Source organism: Cavia porcellus, unplaced genomic scaffold, assembly GCF_034190915.1.
Source record: "Cavia porcellus strain 051 isolate PalLab524CR breed Dunkin Hartley unplaced genomic scaffold, mCavPor4.1 scaffold_10, whole genome shotgun sequence".
Classification (NCBI taxonomy): domain Eukaryota; kingdom Metazoa; phylum Chordata; class Mammalia; order Rodentia; family Caviidae; genus Cavia; species Cavia porcellus.
In genome coordinates, this window is record NW_026947493.1 from 74,265,527 (window position 1) to 74,283,573 (window position 18,047).

Sequence of the window (18,047 nt, forward strand, 5' to 3'; positions counted from 1 at the left end):
AATGGAGACATGGAAGAGAAGTTTGCAAATTGCTCCCTTTCACATGACAGAGAAGGATTTCATTGTATTTAGTTTTACTTTTTTCTGACAGGCAGTATAATTTTTTTACATACATAGTGACGTAACACTTCCCTTTAAAATGAATACAAATGGGCAACAATGACTAACAAAGTCGGTAAGTAAATGAGTCACGTGGAAAAATCACCAAGGCGTTCCAGGAGTCACTGCTGCTGTTCTCTAAGCTATGTCTGCTCAATATGGGGAGAAAAACTCCCTGAGATAAAAGTTACTGAGTGTCAACAAGGTTTCCTTTCAAATAGTAATACTGGATTATGTTTGTTTGTAAAATGCGACTTTTTGTCACTCTAAGTCTTTGAATATATGTACAGGTATCCTTCATTTTTTTATAATATGCTTCCTTCTCTCTAAACTGTTCAATTTTTACATGGACATTTCTTTGTGTTTGTTTTCAAAACCCAGAAGGAAGGTATATTAAATGTAGAGCTTATATTTTGCTAATGGAATGTTATGTTCTACTTGAGTTTTAGAAGTTTATATTGGTTTAAATTTTGATTAAAATTTAATTATCAATATTGATAGTGCTCCTAAGTAAGCCACAAAATGCAGTAAACATATTGCATAAATAATGTAAAGAAAGTTCATCATTCCATAGGTTGCTGCATTTATATTTAAGTAAAATTAAGAAGTTTTTCATGAAAGTCATGTTACAGCTGTTCTGAAAATACCTGGACTCCAGTAAACAAGCATCTAGTGTCTCATGGCTTTTTAGAGGGTTTAATGAAATTTTATTTCTTACATGGCTTCAGCTTATTAATTTTGTTGATCTTCCAATACACTATAGTCAGATTTTTAACAAAATTTATTAAATTAAAATTCAAATTGAAGATTCTTAAAGACTTGGTCAAAACAAACATGACTGGATTTATAAGTTAATGAACAAATGAACAACACATTAATGAATCAATAATCCAGAACAAATGTCCAGTCTTTCGAAGGACTAGCCCTATTTTTCAAAATAACTACGTTAGAATCTATTTCTTAGTAAGGAGCCTGAGAAAGATGGCTCTTTATCTAAACTCATGTTTGATAAGAGAGGAGAAAGATCAAATATTTTCTTCTTCACTATATGAAGCTTGAATTTTATTATGAAATAGAAATGCATGTAAATCTCCTGTTTACCTCAGTGATCTTCCAGTGTACATTTATTTACCCTTCTAGCCAGGACAGTGTAGTAAACATGGTCATGGGAATGAGTTGTTTCCCTGCCTTTCTTTTTCAGCCAAGGGGTGGAGAAAAGCCTGGGTGGGTAGACAGGATGATAGCGTACTTACTGGGCACAAATGCTAAACTTGCATTGGAACTCAACTATTGAAATTGACTTTGAATACTGTTATGCTTCATATTTTCTGCTAATGATACTCAAAATAAAAGAACATGAGCTTTCATTTTGTATGACCTCAGGCCCACAGGATCATGGCTGGTGTGTAGGATACACATGCCAGAGAAGACTATCCCTGTTTCATAGTATTGTGGCTCTGAACAAATCTTACGAGGTTTACTTCACGGGCACCAGTCCTCAGAATCTTCGATTGATGCTGCTTAATGTTGAGCATACTAGGGTAAGGCAAGATGAAAATGTTATTGTAAAATTATTGTGGTTGATTTATTTGCACATGTTTCTATCTGCTAAGGATTATATCTCATTCTCTGTTCTAGCATTATCAGCCCTGCTCTATTTTGAAGGCCTCATATGATATTAGTAAAAATATTCTTAGCCTAGACAGTTTTTCTCAACCAAAAAGTGTATTTAGATACCAAACATCCTTCTCCCAGTATGCACTTAATTGTTAGGCTCCATATTTGAGGCAGAAGAATGATGCCTAAATGATTAGCAAGCAAACCTAAATTGTTACATAAAAATAGTTTATATTCCACTAATCTGATCACTTAGAATATGTATTTATTCTTCCCTGGGACTATTATGTATATGTCAGAGATACACCTTTGGAATTTAGTTCAGCATTGCAGCATATTATTTTAAATATTTTGACAACATCGAGTCTTTGCTATAAACTGAATTTTCTTGGGATGATTAAATTTATAGACTACATCAAGTACTATAATTTATATTTTCTTTTCTATGGGTATGAAACTTAAAGGGCCCTTTGTGTTAGGAATATGAAGGTAGAAACTTGAAAAGATGAAACCAGGAAGGGGACAAATTCAACTTGTTCAAAATAGAACCTGGGAATGCCTCCTGGCTCTTTTTTTTCCTCATATTTTTCATCCAGTCCTTCTGTGAATTCTGTTGAGTTTCCCTTTGAAGTATCTAGAATCCAATCACATCTCCTCTCTTGCATTGCTACCATCCCATGAAGCCAACGTTATCTCTTCTCTGGATCGAGGCAGTTACCTTCCAAGTCCTCTTCCTCCTGCTACCTTTGCCCTTCTATGGCTTTTTCTCACCCCGGTAGCCAGATACCTGCAGCACATTAATTTTCTTCTCTGATCAAACATCAAAACAGGTCTCTGCTCTGCACCAAAGCCTGAGGGATTTCCGTACTGGCATTTGTACTGAAATCAGATTCCTTAAAGGCAGGCATAGTGGTACACACCTACAATCCCAGCACTCAGGAGAGGATGAGGCAGAAGGATTGCAAGGTTGAGCTGACTGGAAAATTAAGCAACTTAGCAAGAGCCTCTGAAAATAAAAAAGTGAAAGTAAAGTGTTAGGGATGTAGCTCAGAGCAAAGATTTTCTGCTTCTCCTATTCCTCCAGCACACTGGGCTTCTTAGTGTTTCTCAGTACTACAGACCCGTCACTGTCTTGCTGCAGATGTTACATCCGCCTGGAGCATTCTAACCTGTGTAGCTAAATATCCCATCCCCACAAAAGGCTGACCCTGGTCCCCCTCACCATTTGATTTTCCAAATTTTTCATACCTTGATTTACTTTTTCTTTTTTCCATAGTGCTTATCACATTCTAATGTGCTTCAGACTTTACTGTTTATCATTTTTATTATTTATCATCTCTCAACTCACTCGAGGATGTAAACCTAAAAAACACAGTGGCTCTTGCCAGCACCTACAAAAGTACAAGGCTGAGATAAGAATCTGCCTTCAATTTAAAAAAAAAAAAAAACTAAGGAGAATATTTTAATTTAAAAAGTAAGAATGCAGACTACAATCTAATATGGCTATTAGTATGCTGAGCCTCTGAAGATAATGTCAAAATAAGCTTCCGCATTGATTTAGCTTATTAGGCTGCTTGTTAATCCTCCTGTGTAATTGCCTTACGCTAGACCATGATGTCACCAGAGCTCCATGTTAATCCTTCTGCACCCTCACAAACTCCAGTCATCTTAACTTTACGGTCATGTCTGATGGTATGATGTGTAGGGAATATAAATGTGAAAAGCAAACAAAATTGGGCCACAAAATGCAGTTGTTTTGGCTAATTTTATTAGTCTTACTACCAAATTTTTCTCAGCCTTAAGTATTTGTTTTTAGCCTTAAGCACCTATATTCGTGTGGCCGCATGACAGAACACTGCTCAGCCCCTCTTGTTGGTAACTGAAAGCCTATACTGTACTTAAATGTCTTTTGAAAGAATGCTTTTCTCAATTTAGAAGTGCTCATCTAATAATTCCTTTCTTACATTACTCTCTTCTTCCGAGAACCATCAATTAAGGGTGAAGCTGTAAAGTCTGTGTTCAGAGCTATCAAGCCCATTGTAAATTTTAGTTCCATGTTTGTCCTAAATCTATAAAACTTAGTTTTAATGTTTGTATTGGTGTGCACAGTTGGAAGATATTTTAAAGTGCTAAATTCTTAACATTCTGTCTTACCGCTCTCTTAAAATACAATTTGTTTTTTTATTTTAACAGGCTGTTCTAGTTGGAATTTTTTATTCCACACTTCAGCGTTTGGATGTGTATGTGAACAATTCACTGGTGTGTCCCAGAGATACAATATGGAACCCTCAACAGAAGCTCTGTGCATTTAACAGGGACCCCCGTGCAGGCATTTCCTCAGAGAAGTACAAAGCACATGGTACCTGAACTGTAGTTATTTATAAAATCTTCCATAATATTTGATTAGCATTTTAAATTCTTTAGCCAATTACAAATGCATGAGAAAAGTTTTTAGTCATTATTCACCAAACACTAGGTTGTGTTCATTTATGATCCTGGTAGATCACTTATAGTAATGCTCTTCTCCATTTGCAAAGACGGATACCTGTTATGTTCACGATGGGTACATTTTTCTAAGAAGTTTTGAAGTCCACAGACTTTGCATTTAATTCTCTCTGGGTCTAAAGAGATTGTGTTTGGAAGTTTTACTTTATCACTCTTACTTTTATTTCATGAACATCAGAACCTAAATTACTTGGTAGCCACCAGATGTATTGCCAAGAAAGTCAATATTAAGTAAGCTGAATACTATGAAGTTGACATGATAAATTAACCTTGATTTAAATGAAATATATGAGAGGAGCTACTTGTTCACTTAGCCCTAGCTATAAAACCAGGATTAGTCTCTGCTCATTTAAGTGTTTTTGTTAAACAGGATTCTAGTGATACTGACAGTGGGCATTTCATTCCCTGTGTGCTACCTTTCATTTGTAGACATGCTCTATAATTGTGGCCAACGATGTGTCGGTATTTACTGAAGATCATATCAAAAGTTAGGCTTGACCAAAAACCAAACAAACAAAAGGCTTGAGAACATGTATGAGTGACCTAAAATCTTCACCATTTATAAATTCTTATTTTTACTATTAGTATGATTAGTGAGTGTTTCTAGGACACTACTATATCTCAGGCATTGTTCTAAGTGCTTTATTACTGTGTCATAATAACCTTAGACAGTAGGCACTGATGAGGAAACTGAGGTACGGGTGGTAATTTGTTAAGGTTTTTGTATTAGTCTGTTCAGGCTGCTGTAACAAAGTACCACGACTTAAAAACAGAAAGGTATTTCTCACAGATCTGTAGACAGAACCTGAAATCTCAGTGCCTGTGTGGTCAGGTTCTGATGAGCCTCTCTTCTTGGCCAAACCCACTTTCTTGCTGTGTTCTCAGACCATGGAGAAGGTCAGGGTCTCTTTTTGTCCTGGTGTCTTTACCTCACAGTCTGAACTAACCTTAGTTTCTCCCCAGGGGCCTCCATTTCTTAATGTCATCTTAGTGGGGATCAGGAGTGCAGCATATGAATTTGGAGGTGACACAATTTAGTCCTTAGCAATCTGAAAGCTGTTACAGACTCTTTAAAGAGGAAAAAAAAACCCTAGGAAAATAAAATAATAAAATCAATCAAAATAAACCAGAATTAGTGATACAGGACTTCCAAACCTTTTGAAATCATCCATAGTTACCATGATGCCGTTGTCATCTTCAAAATAGCTGCAGATACCTTTGGACATATTAAAAAAAACCCAACAGAACAAGATAGAATAGAAACAAAAACAAAAACAATGCAATAAAGAACCTCAAAACAAGCCAATAGTAAACACATAATGTCTTCCATAACATGTCTTGCTATCTTTCAAATAGCTGCTTGTGCCATCAGAGTTAACATAAACAAAACAAAAGAGAATAAACTCCAATCCGAAAGAAAAAACAATGAAAATGATATGGTTTCCAGGAACAGGAGCAGGATCCCTCCCTGTAGGACCTGGCTCTCCCCGTCCACAGTCCGTGAAAGTCGCTGACTCACAGAGAGAGGCTTGGGTCTGGCTCCCTCCAAGCCACCAGCTACCCTGCATGGCACTGGAATCCTGGCGGGGATCTCCTCCCATGGGGCCTGGTTCTTCCCCTCCAGTCTGCAAATGGATTCAGCTTTGGTAAACAGCCCAAGTCTGGAACTCACACACGTGACCATTGTGCTATATCGACTCTTAAATTAGGCTAAGAGACAGCCTTACCACTTTCTACCATTAAATGACTGCACATATTTACAGCTTAGTTTTTATACATTTCAAGCTTTTAAAATAACACATATGGTACTGAGCACTCTCATCCAAAATTAGGAGAGTAGAACCCAACTTAGTAGGCAGAATTTAATATGGAGAATTGTTAGGGCAGCTGCTGAGGGGATGAAACACAATACTGTCACTGCCTTCTCATAGATAAATGTGGGCATGCATTGTTATTTCTGCTGTTGTTCTTTTAATGAACTAGCATTGCATCTTCCTGCCCCTTCTCAGCTGGGAATTGAACTCAGGGCATCAGGCATTCTAGGTGAATACAATGCATCCTATATCCTAGCTATGTGCCCGGCCCGTAGCATTGCTTTTAAGTCAAAGTTTTGCTTTTGCACTTAGAATGCAAAATATTATACCTGTATTATGAATTTCTCTATATTTCTGTGCTTTCCTTAGTGTTCTATTATGTATATCTCTGCTTCTTCATTGCTGTGGTAACATGAGAAAGTTACCAAGAATGAATGGTGAATATGCTTCAATAATAGCTGGGGAGCGTGCTCAGTCTGTAATATACCTCACTTGTCAGGTTCACAGAATGCTTAAGCCAACCTGCCACTCAGGTTTATGTTAGTGCATAGTAAGGAAATCTATAGTATAATGAAATAGCTTCTTAAAGCTGTTATCTGTGATATTCATAAGAAATTTCCTCTTCTTCTTAAAATCTTAATTTCCTTTTCTTAGTAAACTTCACCATGAAATGTGGAAAGAAGCTGTCTGTCTTATTTCACTACTGTTATAAACTCAGCCTTCAGTTCAATGTATTGATGGATTTATTCTCTTAAACATTGTGAATTGTTGCCACAAATCATAGCACTTATACATATATATGTATATACACACATATTCAAATAATCTCAAGCAACTTTACAAAATTTAATTTCCTCTATGGGAATTCAATTAACCATAGATTAACCATAGTTTTTTTTTTCACACTTAAGATTCTTCTGAGATGCTTTATTATATGCATTATTTTTATTTTGTACCCTTGTTCTTGTTTAAAATAGAATCACTGCATCCTAACAGCATAAATTAGATGGCTATTAAAGTCAAATTCCTATTTTTAAAATTACAAACACTTTGGCTTTAAAAGTCTAAAGATATAAATAGTATAAGTATTGTATAAATTCCTGGGTTTATAATAAGACTTGCTTTTATTTATACTGAGTCTACAGCTGATTTTTAAGAATTAAATTTAATATATAATGATCATGAATAGTAAAGGATTGACTTCAATTCTGCAAGTCAGTTCTAGAAAAATTTGTTTATAGTATGTATACTGTCATATGAAATGATAATGTTGAACTTTTTTTGAATTTTCTGACTTGAAACATAGTAATTATGTATTGTAATTGTAATAATGTAAATATATTTAACTCTGAGTTTGGGGCACTTCTTTTCTTCCTAGACCAGTTTCTTCCTAAACTGAATTCCACTGTTCTCGGTGAAAACTACTTTGACAGAACCTACCAGATGCTTTACATTTTGGTTAAAGGAACCACACCTGTTGAAATCCACACCGCCATGGTCATATTTGTTTCTTTTCAATTACCTGCTGTAACAGAAGATGACTTTTACAGCTCACACAATCTGGTTAGAAATCTCGCCTTGTTCCTAAATATACCAAGTCACAAAATCCGAGTCAGCAAAGTAATACGTGAAAAGAGTCTGAGGAGGAAAAGATCTACAGGACATTCAATTGAGTTAGAGATTGGAGAGCCTCCCATGCGGATCTTAAGCAATGACACCACAGGTATGAATAGTAGACTTTGAGATACGGGAATGGAATTATCAGTCCACAGTCACAAATAACTTTAAATTTTCATTGATACGTGTTTGTAGTGTATGATGTTTACATTTATCTTTGGAGGTAGGTGCATATATTTAAAAGATTTTTAAATTTCCATTCCCTTCCTCTCCCTTTCTCCTCTCTCTGTCTCCAGATCCCTCCCTATTACAAAACATCCATTGTCCTGTTTATTACTGTCTTTTACTTTGTATTTTAAAGTTATTTATACTTTAGATTTGTCATGTAAGAGAAATTACAACTTGTGTGCTTAATAGTTTAAACTTGTGTGCTTAATAGTCTGATTTTTGAACCTAACATTTTGGTCTCAAAGTACATTCATTTTCCAACAAACAATTCAACTGTGTCCTTCTTAATGGCAAAATAGTTCTCCATTGTGTACAAAACCCAAATTTTTCTAACCCATTCATCTGTTGATGGATCTACAGACCACTTTCAAAAGCTTCAGCTATTATGAGTTGTACTGCTATACACATGGGTATGCATTTATCACTGTAATGTAATGTTTTTAATTTGGGGGGGAAGATATTTAGAAGGGGTAATAGCTAGGCCCAGTGGAATTTCTAATTTCAGTTCAGGACCTCCTAAACAAGGCCTTAGGGAATCTCACCAGCCCATAATCTGAACCTTGTAAAGGCCTAGAGACCCTTCACCTATTTTGAAACTGTGAAGAAATGTAAGCCCCTGTTTCTTTGTTGTAATGATTACTAAATTAAAACAGGATTCGGCCTAATGTAGATCAGGGGAGATCTACCTAGGGCGGCGGCCTTACCCCTGAGAGAGGAGGGCTGAAAGGGGTACAGCGGTGTGATGTGGTGAATCTGTGTGGGTTGGAAACGCAGGGTTTTATTGCAAACAGACCCCTTTCTGGCTGCATCATAGTTGACTTTCCTTCTCGGCCCTGCAGTTCTTTGGAGTTTCAGGGTCAGCACTTTGGACTCTGCATGCTTAGCCTGTGAATTTAGAGAGGCTGTCATAATGTGTCTGTGGTACTCATGCAGATTACTCACCAGCTCTTAGAAATCCCTAGTAAACCCTCATAGGTAGTGAGGTCCAAAACGCACACACTAGCCACTAAATCCCCAAAGAAATTATAGTTTATTTCCCATGTGTGCCCTTGATATTCTCACACATAACTTCTGAGGCCTCATCTCCCTAAAGCAATTTTAGCTTGTTGGGTTTATCCAGATAGATATAAGATAACCTAAGAACACAGATCATAGGGACAAGAACACATAAGCTCATAAAAGTTTCCAGGCATCCTGGAATGGGATTTTTTAGGGACTAAGAGACCTCTGGGCAGGGAGAGTCTTGGCATCAGGTGTAAGAGAACTTCAAGAAAATCTTTAGTTCCTGGATGGTGGTCAGCAGAAGGGATGCCTTCCCATTTTACACTGTCAGAGGGAACCTGTTAGTGGTGCAGGCCAGGGCAGACCTATCACTGTGCCAAATGCCAGAGAAGGCAAGGCAGGACTAGTGTACCACTGTGACCAGCTCTCCTGAACCCTCATGCTTGGGAAACCTTCTTGGGGAAGACTGTTCTTGAAGGAGTCAGAGGAGAGGGAAAAATTGGAAAGACTTAGCATTTGTCCAAAGAGGGTGAATTTTGTAAAAGACATATTTTAAACTAAAATTTCTTGACTGTGGGTTTCAAAGTATCATATGAGACACACTGGTGCAGGGCACTGACTACTTCCGAACACACTGAACTTCATGGTTTAGCCATCGTTGTAGTCAGGGGTTGTGAGGAGAACAATTAGAATCAGGACACAGAATTTATAATATTATTTATGATGGTCATCCAGAGTTAAACACAGAAAGTGCAGGAAATCTGTCCATAACACTAAAGACTCAGAATATTTAGCCAAGGGCCTGGATCCCACAGCAACGTCCCACATGAGTCCAGATAAAGACTGAGAGCCCATGACAATGCCTCCCACAAGTCCAACTGGAGGTCTAGAGCCCATGAGAAGACTCACCAGTCTCTTTTATGGATTCACACTGGGAAGGCCCAAAGGTCAGTGATGGACACTAGAAAGTCTATGCCAGTGGGATGAAGGAGCTGTGCTGGTAGGTTGAGGGTTCTACACTGGAGCAGAGAAGTCACACTCAAAACAAGGACCAAGGCTTTCCTGAAAAGCATCATAGCCATCCTCAGCAACAACAGAGGTCACGAGCTCCTCTGAGATAAGCACAGTCAAGTACGATTCAGGAAGCCAGTGTGATGAGTTCATCCTGGAGATTAAACAGTATACATCTTCCCCTCCTGAGCCAGGAAGCGATGCTCTATGTAAGGACCAGAGCTATCCCAAAGTGAACCACAGCCACTCTCACCAACAAGGTCCCGAGCTCCTCCGATGACAATGGTCGAACTCACACTGGAGAAACTACTCATGATGAGCTCCTCCAGGAGAACCAGTGGCTGAAATAGCAACACTTAGAGAAACCCACAATGCCTCACCTCTCCTTCTCTACATCTCTATTTATGCTGGCAACTTTCCTCAGGTGGAACATCTATACTCAGTATCATGCTGATTTAATTCTGCTGTCGTTAAGTTGACCACCAGTTTTTAGTGCATAACAGCCATAAAGGAAAAAACTCAAGAATTTGGGACCTCAGCGTATGACTCTGGGTGTGGACCATGCAGGAAACAAGGGCAAAGCAAGGCCTGAAGGACATTGAACATTACTCTGATTACAGGTTGTTGAATGACTTCTTTACATGCTGTGCATGGGGTGGAGCATAAGGGACAAGAATAGATGAGAGAGCAAGTGTAAGCTGTTTTAGTAACAGCCCTGAGGATGGCATTACAGGGACTTTGACAGTAGAGGCAGAGGTGATTGATTGGATATGGTGGGGCAGAGAGGTGAACTAGGGATGATCAAGCACAAGCTCAGGGCTCTGCCCAAAGGGATAAAATACCTGGAGGCTGCACTTTGCCAGTTAGAACTGTGGGCAGTACGTTTTAGGGAGAGTTCCTGTCATGGCCTGCCATGCTAGAAAAGAGAACAGAAACCACACGCAGTGTTAAAGTTAACCTTAAAAATTGTCAAATATCCAGAGCAACTAACAGCCTGCTAGCAATTTAATGATAACTTCAGCAGGATATTAATACATATCTGTCTAATATAATGGATGGTAATCATTCTTTCATTTCAAAATTAACATCCTATTTTTTAAATGATAATATGCAGCATAGTTCTGCTAAAGAAAAAGTGACATGGAAAAATATTCAGATTTTTTTTAATATGTTTTCATTTACTTTTTTGTGTTGATTTCATTTTTCACTCTTTAATTCAATCTTAAAATATTCTACTGAGTTGCTTTTTTTTCTTCATTAATGATTGTCATGTTTTTCTTAGGTGCCATTAGAACACCTTAGAATTCCATGTGATGGAACAATGCAAATAAAACTATAATAAAAAAAAACCCTTGTTTGTTCTCACAATTCTATATTTTTATAATCCAAATATCATAATGCTGTTTCCCCCTAGGTCAGATGAAATTGTCTGAATTTCAGGAAATTTCTGGTTCTCTTGGACAAGCTGTAATTTTAGGAAAAATCAGTGGTATCCTTGGATTTAATATTTCTTCCATGTCTATCACCAACCCTATTCCCAGTCCAAATGATTCTGGCTGGATTAAGGTAAGAACAAAAGCTAAAACACATGCATTTTAGCTGTTTAAAATATTACTTCCTGTTTTAACTTTTTCTACTTTAACACAGTAATTTAGGGATCAAGGCTTTCTAATTCATTTTTGACTCTTTTATGGAATCATTAAAATGAAAGCAATGTAGTTTGTTTCAAAAACTAGATTTTAAAAAGAAACGTCTTTTAAAAACTATGAATTCTGCATTTGGTTTGCTTTGAGTGTTTGTAACAGTGCTTCATATGTGTGATTTAGAGGCGATGTTGTGCTGATACTACTTTGAGGATTGAACATATTTTTTGAACTTATTCTTAAATGAACAGTAAGTTCATTCCACTCTGCCTGGCTGAGCGTTACTGTGGATGCAGTTTGTCATAGGAAAACCATTCCTTTCCTCTGTCCCTGCCAGGTGACTGCCCAGCCCGTTGCCAGGGCTGCGTTTCCTGTTCACCACGTGGCCCGGGTGTCCTCACTCTCTGTGGTCACTCAGCCAGTGGCAGGACAACCTGGACAGCCGTTTTCTCAGCAGCCTTCAGTAAAAGCCGTGGATCCTGAGGTAAGTCACAGCCTCCTCCCTAGGCAAGGAGTTGAACTACAAGTTCGGGAAAGGGAACTGATTTGATTGGTCCCAAGGTGCTGGCAGCTGGAGGATCCTGCTGCCCCTTAGAAGCTGGACTAGCACCTCTGGGCATCCTCTTCTGCTGTTTCAAAGTGTTTCTCCATGTCTTCATCTTACATCACTTAAAATGAAATTGGCACTCTCGTGCCCCGGTTTGTGAGCTCTGGGTGAGATAAGGAGCCTCCTGGACTTCAAATTTGTCATGAAGCATTTAAAAAAACATAAAAGTTTAGCATACCTTTTCGGAAGAGCATGGAACAGGACAATGGTTATAATCCTCTGCTATTTCTTTTCTTAAGGGTAATTGTGTGTCTGTTGGGATTACTTCACTGACTCTGAAGGCTGTGCTCAAGGACTCCAGTAATAACCAAGTCAGTGGCCTTGGTGGAAACACAACAATTCTATTTAGCAGCTGTTGGGCCAACTACACAGACCTTACTCCTCTCAGAACAGGTGGGTGACCTATGTACTTGGGTTTCACTATGGCACTTTAATACGTGCACATGACATACTTCCATCATACTCCTCTCCCTTACTGTCCTCTTCCTCCTCCCCCAATCCCCATCCTCCTTCAGACAGTCTAAGTGGGCTATTTTTGAGTCTCACATATAAACCCTAAGTAGAGACAATTACAATTTTCCCTTTATGAACAAAAAATTCTACAATCCAGTGTCAATAAAACTGTAGAAATTATATTCTGTAGGTATTATATTCTGCTTCATCTCAGAAAATATTTAATGAAGCTTATAAGAATATATTTAATGTGCAAAAAATGAAATAGAAATTAAAATAAGCCATCAAGAAAAGAAAAGTAGATAATATGAAATTATTTATACATAATTTAGGGCTGGAGATACAGCTCAGTGCCTTCTTGGCAAGTACAAGGTCTTGAGTTCAATTCTCAGACCAAAATCATATATTTTATATATATATATATATATATATATATATGATTTACATTTTCTTTTTTATCCATTTGTACATTTTTCTAAATTTTCTCATTATATATGTGTACATTTCTGTAAGCAAAATTAATACCTGTATTTCCAAATTTAAGACAGAAAAGGATATGCAAACTCATTAACCTTAATGTCCTAAGCAGGAGTTGAGATAGAAAGTTGACTGTAGTTCTCTGAAGGTGAATGCCACAGAGAAAAGGGGAGCATCACCGTGACTCCCTGCCTCTCACAGCCACAAACCAGTAGCTGTGGAGAACTGTAACATGCACTGGGAACAGATGTCTCCTGTGAGATCTCATCAAGTGCATCCTACAGCCTGCGCCAAGTGGTACACTGAATGTCACTACAGTAACTACAACCATAAACTCCACACAGTGTTCTTACATTACCTCTATATGGGCTGGTGGCATTACTCCTTTGGTACAAATGATTTTACCAAATGGTATCTCCAAATTACAAATATTACTGGTGATGAATTTGTAGTATCTAAAAGAATGGAGGGAACAAGTTGTGTGTATTTGAAACAGGCCTCCATTCATCTGTCTATTCAACTTGGGGTTCATTTAAGACCACTGGTAGCCTCCAAAAAGGTTCTATGGTGGCCCATCCCCCTTCTAATCACTGCTCTCCCTGTCAATCATGTATCAGTGGAAATACATATACTTGTAGGCACACTACACACACACACACACATGTAAACACACACACACACATGTAAACATACACAGAAGGTCTGATTAAAAATCACTATAAAAATAAGAATTTCCAACAAATCTAATCTTTAAAAAAATGATATCAGAAGTTAAACTAATTCCAAAAGATTGTCTCCCTTATTTTTCATTGTTTCATACTTTGATATATTCCATCTGCCTGGGAGGAAACCATACGGTTACCTGTTTGCCAAGAATCAAATGACAAAGAATTCCACTTTGCGCTCTTGGGCAGCCCCTTAGGATGTCTTAGTGTTTGTTGTTCTTTCAGCAGTCAACATAATAACAGACCTACAGGGCCGGGCATGTAGCTCAGTGGCACAATTACCTGCCTAGCAATCAGGGAGTCGTGAGTTTGATCCCTGGTACCCAAACAAAACGAACCAAAAAACAGGCCTGTGATGTTTTTAAGGAAAATGAGGCATCTGACAGGAGCACTGCCCAAAGAGAAGGTTGCTCACCTCTTCATAAAGGTGAACCTTACAGCAAAAGACCTGACCTTGTGACCAACGTCCTTGAAATATTACTTCCACATAGCAAGGCTCCCAAATAAGCAAGATTGCTGGAGTGTAAGGCAATGAAGGAAGACTTTGACTCGCTCGTAGACACCCTTAGCATCAGTCACTGCAAGGAGTCCCTTGCAGAGGAGACTAGGAAGTGAAGAGATTGTATTTTTGACCAATCTGCTGACGGGCATTTGGGACCTGCTTATCTAGCAACCTATGTAATGTTTAGTGTCTGTTTCAGATTCTATTGCTACATATAAAACATGTTTAAAATCTAATGGGTTAAAACAATTACCCTCCATTTATCCACAATCGTACGGGTCAGGAATTTGAGCAGGGAAGGATCATATATGTTCCTTAATATGTAAGTCTTCAGCTGAGATGTCTACTTGATGGCTTTGGCTTAGATGGCTTGAGTGCCAAAGTTTTGGTTCTTTTTTTAAAATTGGTACCAGGGATCGGCCTTATGATCTCACACTTGCTGGGCAAGCTTGTAAGCCATTGAGTTAAATCCCTGGCCATTGTTCTGGTTCTTGAGTTTCTCTGCATTCTTCATTTGTCTTCTGTGTGATTTTTCCATGAAGTGAATTTGGGCTTCCTTGCAATACTGCAAGAACGGAAAGATCAGATCAATTTTTAAGAACCGTCAATTCTTTACCTGTCAAACATGCTAAAAAGTGAAGTGCAGTTGCCTCAAAACTTTGTGAATTTTTTTTTGTAGAATGAAATAAAGGAAAAACTTAAATACAGCATTTCCAGGAATTGTCAGTATCTGAAAACTGTGTGTGCCCTTAAAGCTGCTAGTTATAGAATACATTGCCATTGTTGGTAAATGCACAAGTGTGGTCAAGGTCTAATTATAGTTTCTCCCTGAAAAAAAGGAAGAATGAAACAGAAATGATTTTAAAACCAAAAAAAGAGTAAGAACTTATAAGGTTGTGCAAGTATTCCATATTCTGTTCTATGTGGTACCTACAGTTAATGATAGCAGTAGTACCAGAAGAAACTATATCATGGAAAAATACATCAGTTATTTCATATTAAAAACTATCGGGAGATTCAGAATGGATATTAAAAATTATTTGGATGAGCTCATTATTATTCATCCTGTAAACATAGGTTAACATTTCTCCAAGATGTTTAGCTGGGGTGGGAAATTAGAAAGACTCTCAATCGTCTAAGTCTCTCAGACTTAAAATAAATGTGGAAGGTGGTTAAAAACTGTTCAGTTTGAGTGGAGGGCATACAAGAGTTGTACTGTTCTTTCAAGTCTTCTGTAGTTTGAGATTTTTATAAAGTGCCAAGTTTAGTATCCACCTTCACTCCCTCTAAGTGGGGCTGACAGCTCCACATGCCTGGATCAGGCAGGTAGGAAAAGGACTCAGATCCTGTATGCTGGCTGCCTTCCCTGTTGTTCTGTGTTTGAAACAGCCGGCTTCCCATCTCTAGGAAAGAGCCCTAACAAGCAGGCAGTGTTGCTGCAGAAATAAAATCTACCTGGTTCCCCTGCTCCTGGTTATGGGAGGATTGAAATTTTGTTATTTGGAGACCTCTCCACCACTGTTTGTACTTGAAAGCATTTAATTTGACTCATTTTACAAAAACACTTCTTTGGTAAATAGACATTGTGTTTAAATCAATGAAAACCAACTCAGGCTGATTGGAAAGTAACCAAGAAAGTCAGCCACTGTGATGTTTCCCTTTCCCCCTTCTCCAGGAAAAAATTATAAGCTTGAATTTCTCTTGGATGATGTCATTCGGGCAGAATCTAGAACGTTCAGCCTGCCAGTGCAGTCTGTCTCTGGTGACGGTGGCAGCAGCACTAGCAGCAGCAGCAGTGGCGGCAGCAACGGCAACCACAGCAAAGCATCAGCTGTGGGCACAGCTGCCCAGACCGTGGCTGTCCTGATGAGCTGTCTGGCGGGAAGAGTGTTGCTGTTGGAAATATTCATGACTGCAGCTTTTGTGCTGAATATAAATGTGGGTAAGCACAGTTCATTTTGCACGTAACGTACGTCTCCACATATTCTGGTGCTAGTTAACGTTTCCTGAGGAACGAGTGTGTCTGTGCAGCGTTTGTGCTTGGCACTCAAACCGCAAGAGCAGAGACAGGACAACCCTACAGCCAGTGTTACCCACAGTACGTGTTGCTGTGTATGAGGTGTGAGCAAAGTCTACCATTAAGGTTTAATTTAAAAAAAAAAATTTATAGTAAAAGACACACAGTTATTAAGTCCCCTCAAAACACTTTCCCTTTCTGGACTACATTTATCTCCTCATTCTTGTCCCTTTTGTAGCAGTTCCTGAAATGCTCTTTCATGACGTGCTTTTCTTTCCTACATCTCAGTGGATGACGGTGCCATCTCTTCAGGTCCCTCCGGTGGACACTTTTATACTTCTTCCTTTCCTCCAGGCTCTGCACCCCCTCATGCTCTGCGCCATCTACAGCCAGCCCTAACTCTCAGATCTGTCCCTCAGTAAAGTCTCCCTGGTACATCTCCAACGCTTTCACTTCTCACTCCACTTGTTACAATAGCCTTGTGAATTCCTGGCTTTCACACACTTCATTTGGGTCTTTCCTCCGCTCCACGCTGTGGCTCTAGGTAGTTTCCTAAAAAGACCATGTAGCCATAATGTTGATCTCAGACCCTCAACGATTCCTCACTATATACAAAATGTAAACAGCACCAAAAGCCTTGAAACTGATTTGGAAGACAGCCTCCCGCTTCATTCCTTCCCCTGATGAGTCTTCTTAGCCTCAGAATCCCTCAGAATCCCTCCACCAGGGTGTGTTCTGCTGCTCAGCACACCTGCCTCTCACAGCATCCTTCTGGGGGCCGCTCACATCCTGGTTTTTTAAAATCAGGCTTTCTTCTGCTTTACCACACTATGATGCATTAAAATGTTGGGATGCTTTATGCCTTTGCAGTCAAATTTAACTGTGTTTTACATTTAAGAGAATTATGAAGCTCCACTAAATTTGGCAAAGCGTGAGTGTAAAAATCTTATATTTTATCTTGTATAATCTTATATAATCATAATTTTCTCTCCACATTTCCACAAAATAAAAAGAAATAATTATTATTTTAAATTATGAGTACTGTATTTTTAGTCACACTGTATGTTATAACTGCTTTTAACATTTTTGGGGGATTGTTTTCCTTTTTCAGGAAGAAACTAAAGGACTGCTCTGAATGGAGATGCTGAAAACAAAACACAAGATTCCTTTATGACCTATTTTATGGTACAACAGTAAAAATTCTAGAGCATTTTCAAGAAAATATTCTAAAATATTTTTATAATGTTTAATGTGTACTCAGCTTTAATCACAAAAGCCAGGTTTCTTCAAAATATAAATTGCTTATGATTCCTTTTTATTTGTATGTTCTCATTTTACCTGAGAAAACTTTAATAAATCTCTGATTTGAAGCAGATATGCCACCTCCAAGTCATTTTATTAAGAAATCATAGACTTATTTAGAGCTAGAGCTTGACTTAAGCTATTTAGATCAGGTTGAAGGCATTTTGACTTTTTTAAAATATATCAGGTTGGAAAGGGGTTATTTGTTTCAATCCATTGATGAGTCTCTGACATCCAACAATCTTAGGAGACATCTCAGGATTTGGGAGAGATAAAATTGTGCTAGCCTTTCTCAGGCTGAGTTACTGTCTTTCAGATCTGTAATAACTTGGGAATTTTAGGTTGTCCTGGATTTCTGGAAGTGCCAAACTGGCCAATATGGAAGGAGAGTTTTCTGGGCGTCTCAGGAACATGCTTTTGGAACAACT

At 38.3% G+C, this 18,047-nt stretch overlaps 1 protein-coding gene across 2 annotated transcripts in view; it reads left to right on the forward strand.

The window, feature by feature from the left end:
- Pkhd1l1 (PKHD1 like 1) overlaps positions 1-17,692 on the forward strand; it is a 148,190-nt gene extending 130,498 nt beyond the window's left edge. Inside the window, exons 71-78 of one of the 2 annotated variants that reach the window (XM_063257635.1) lie at positions 1,483-1,640; positions 3,910-4,075; positions 7,414-7,758; positions 11,308-11,459; positions 11,874-12,020; positions 12,383-12,536; positions 15,976-16,242; positions 17,429-17,692. In XM_063257635.1, the coding sequence (XP_063113705.1) occupies positions 1,483-1,640; positions 3,910-4,075; positions 7,414-7,758; positions 11,308-11,459; positions 11,874-12,020; positions 12,383-12,536; positions 15,976-16,242; positions 17,429-17,439 (1,400 nt within the window). In that variant the 3' untranslated portion in view covers positions 17,440-17,692. The remainder of the gene's footprint in view (positions 1-1,482; positions 1,641-3,909; positions 4,076-7,413; positions 7,759-11,307; positions 11,460-11,873; positions 12,021-12,382; positions 12,537-15,975; positions 16,243-17,428) is intronic. The other variant, XM_063257634.1, reaches the window with a different exon arrangement.
- The last annotated feature ends 355 nt before the right edge of the window (positions 17,693-18,047 follow it).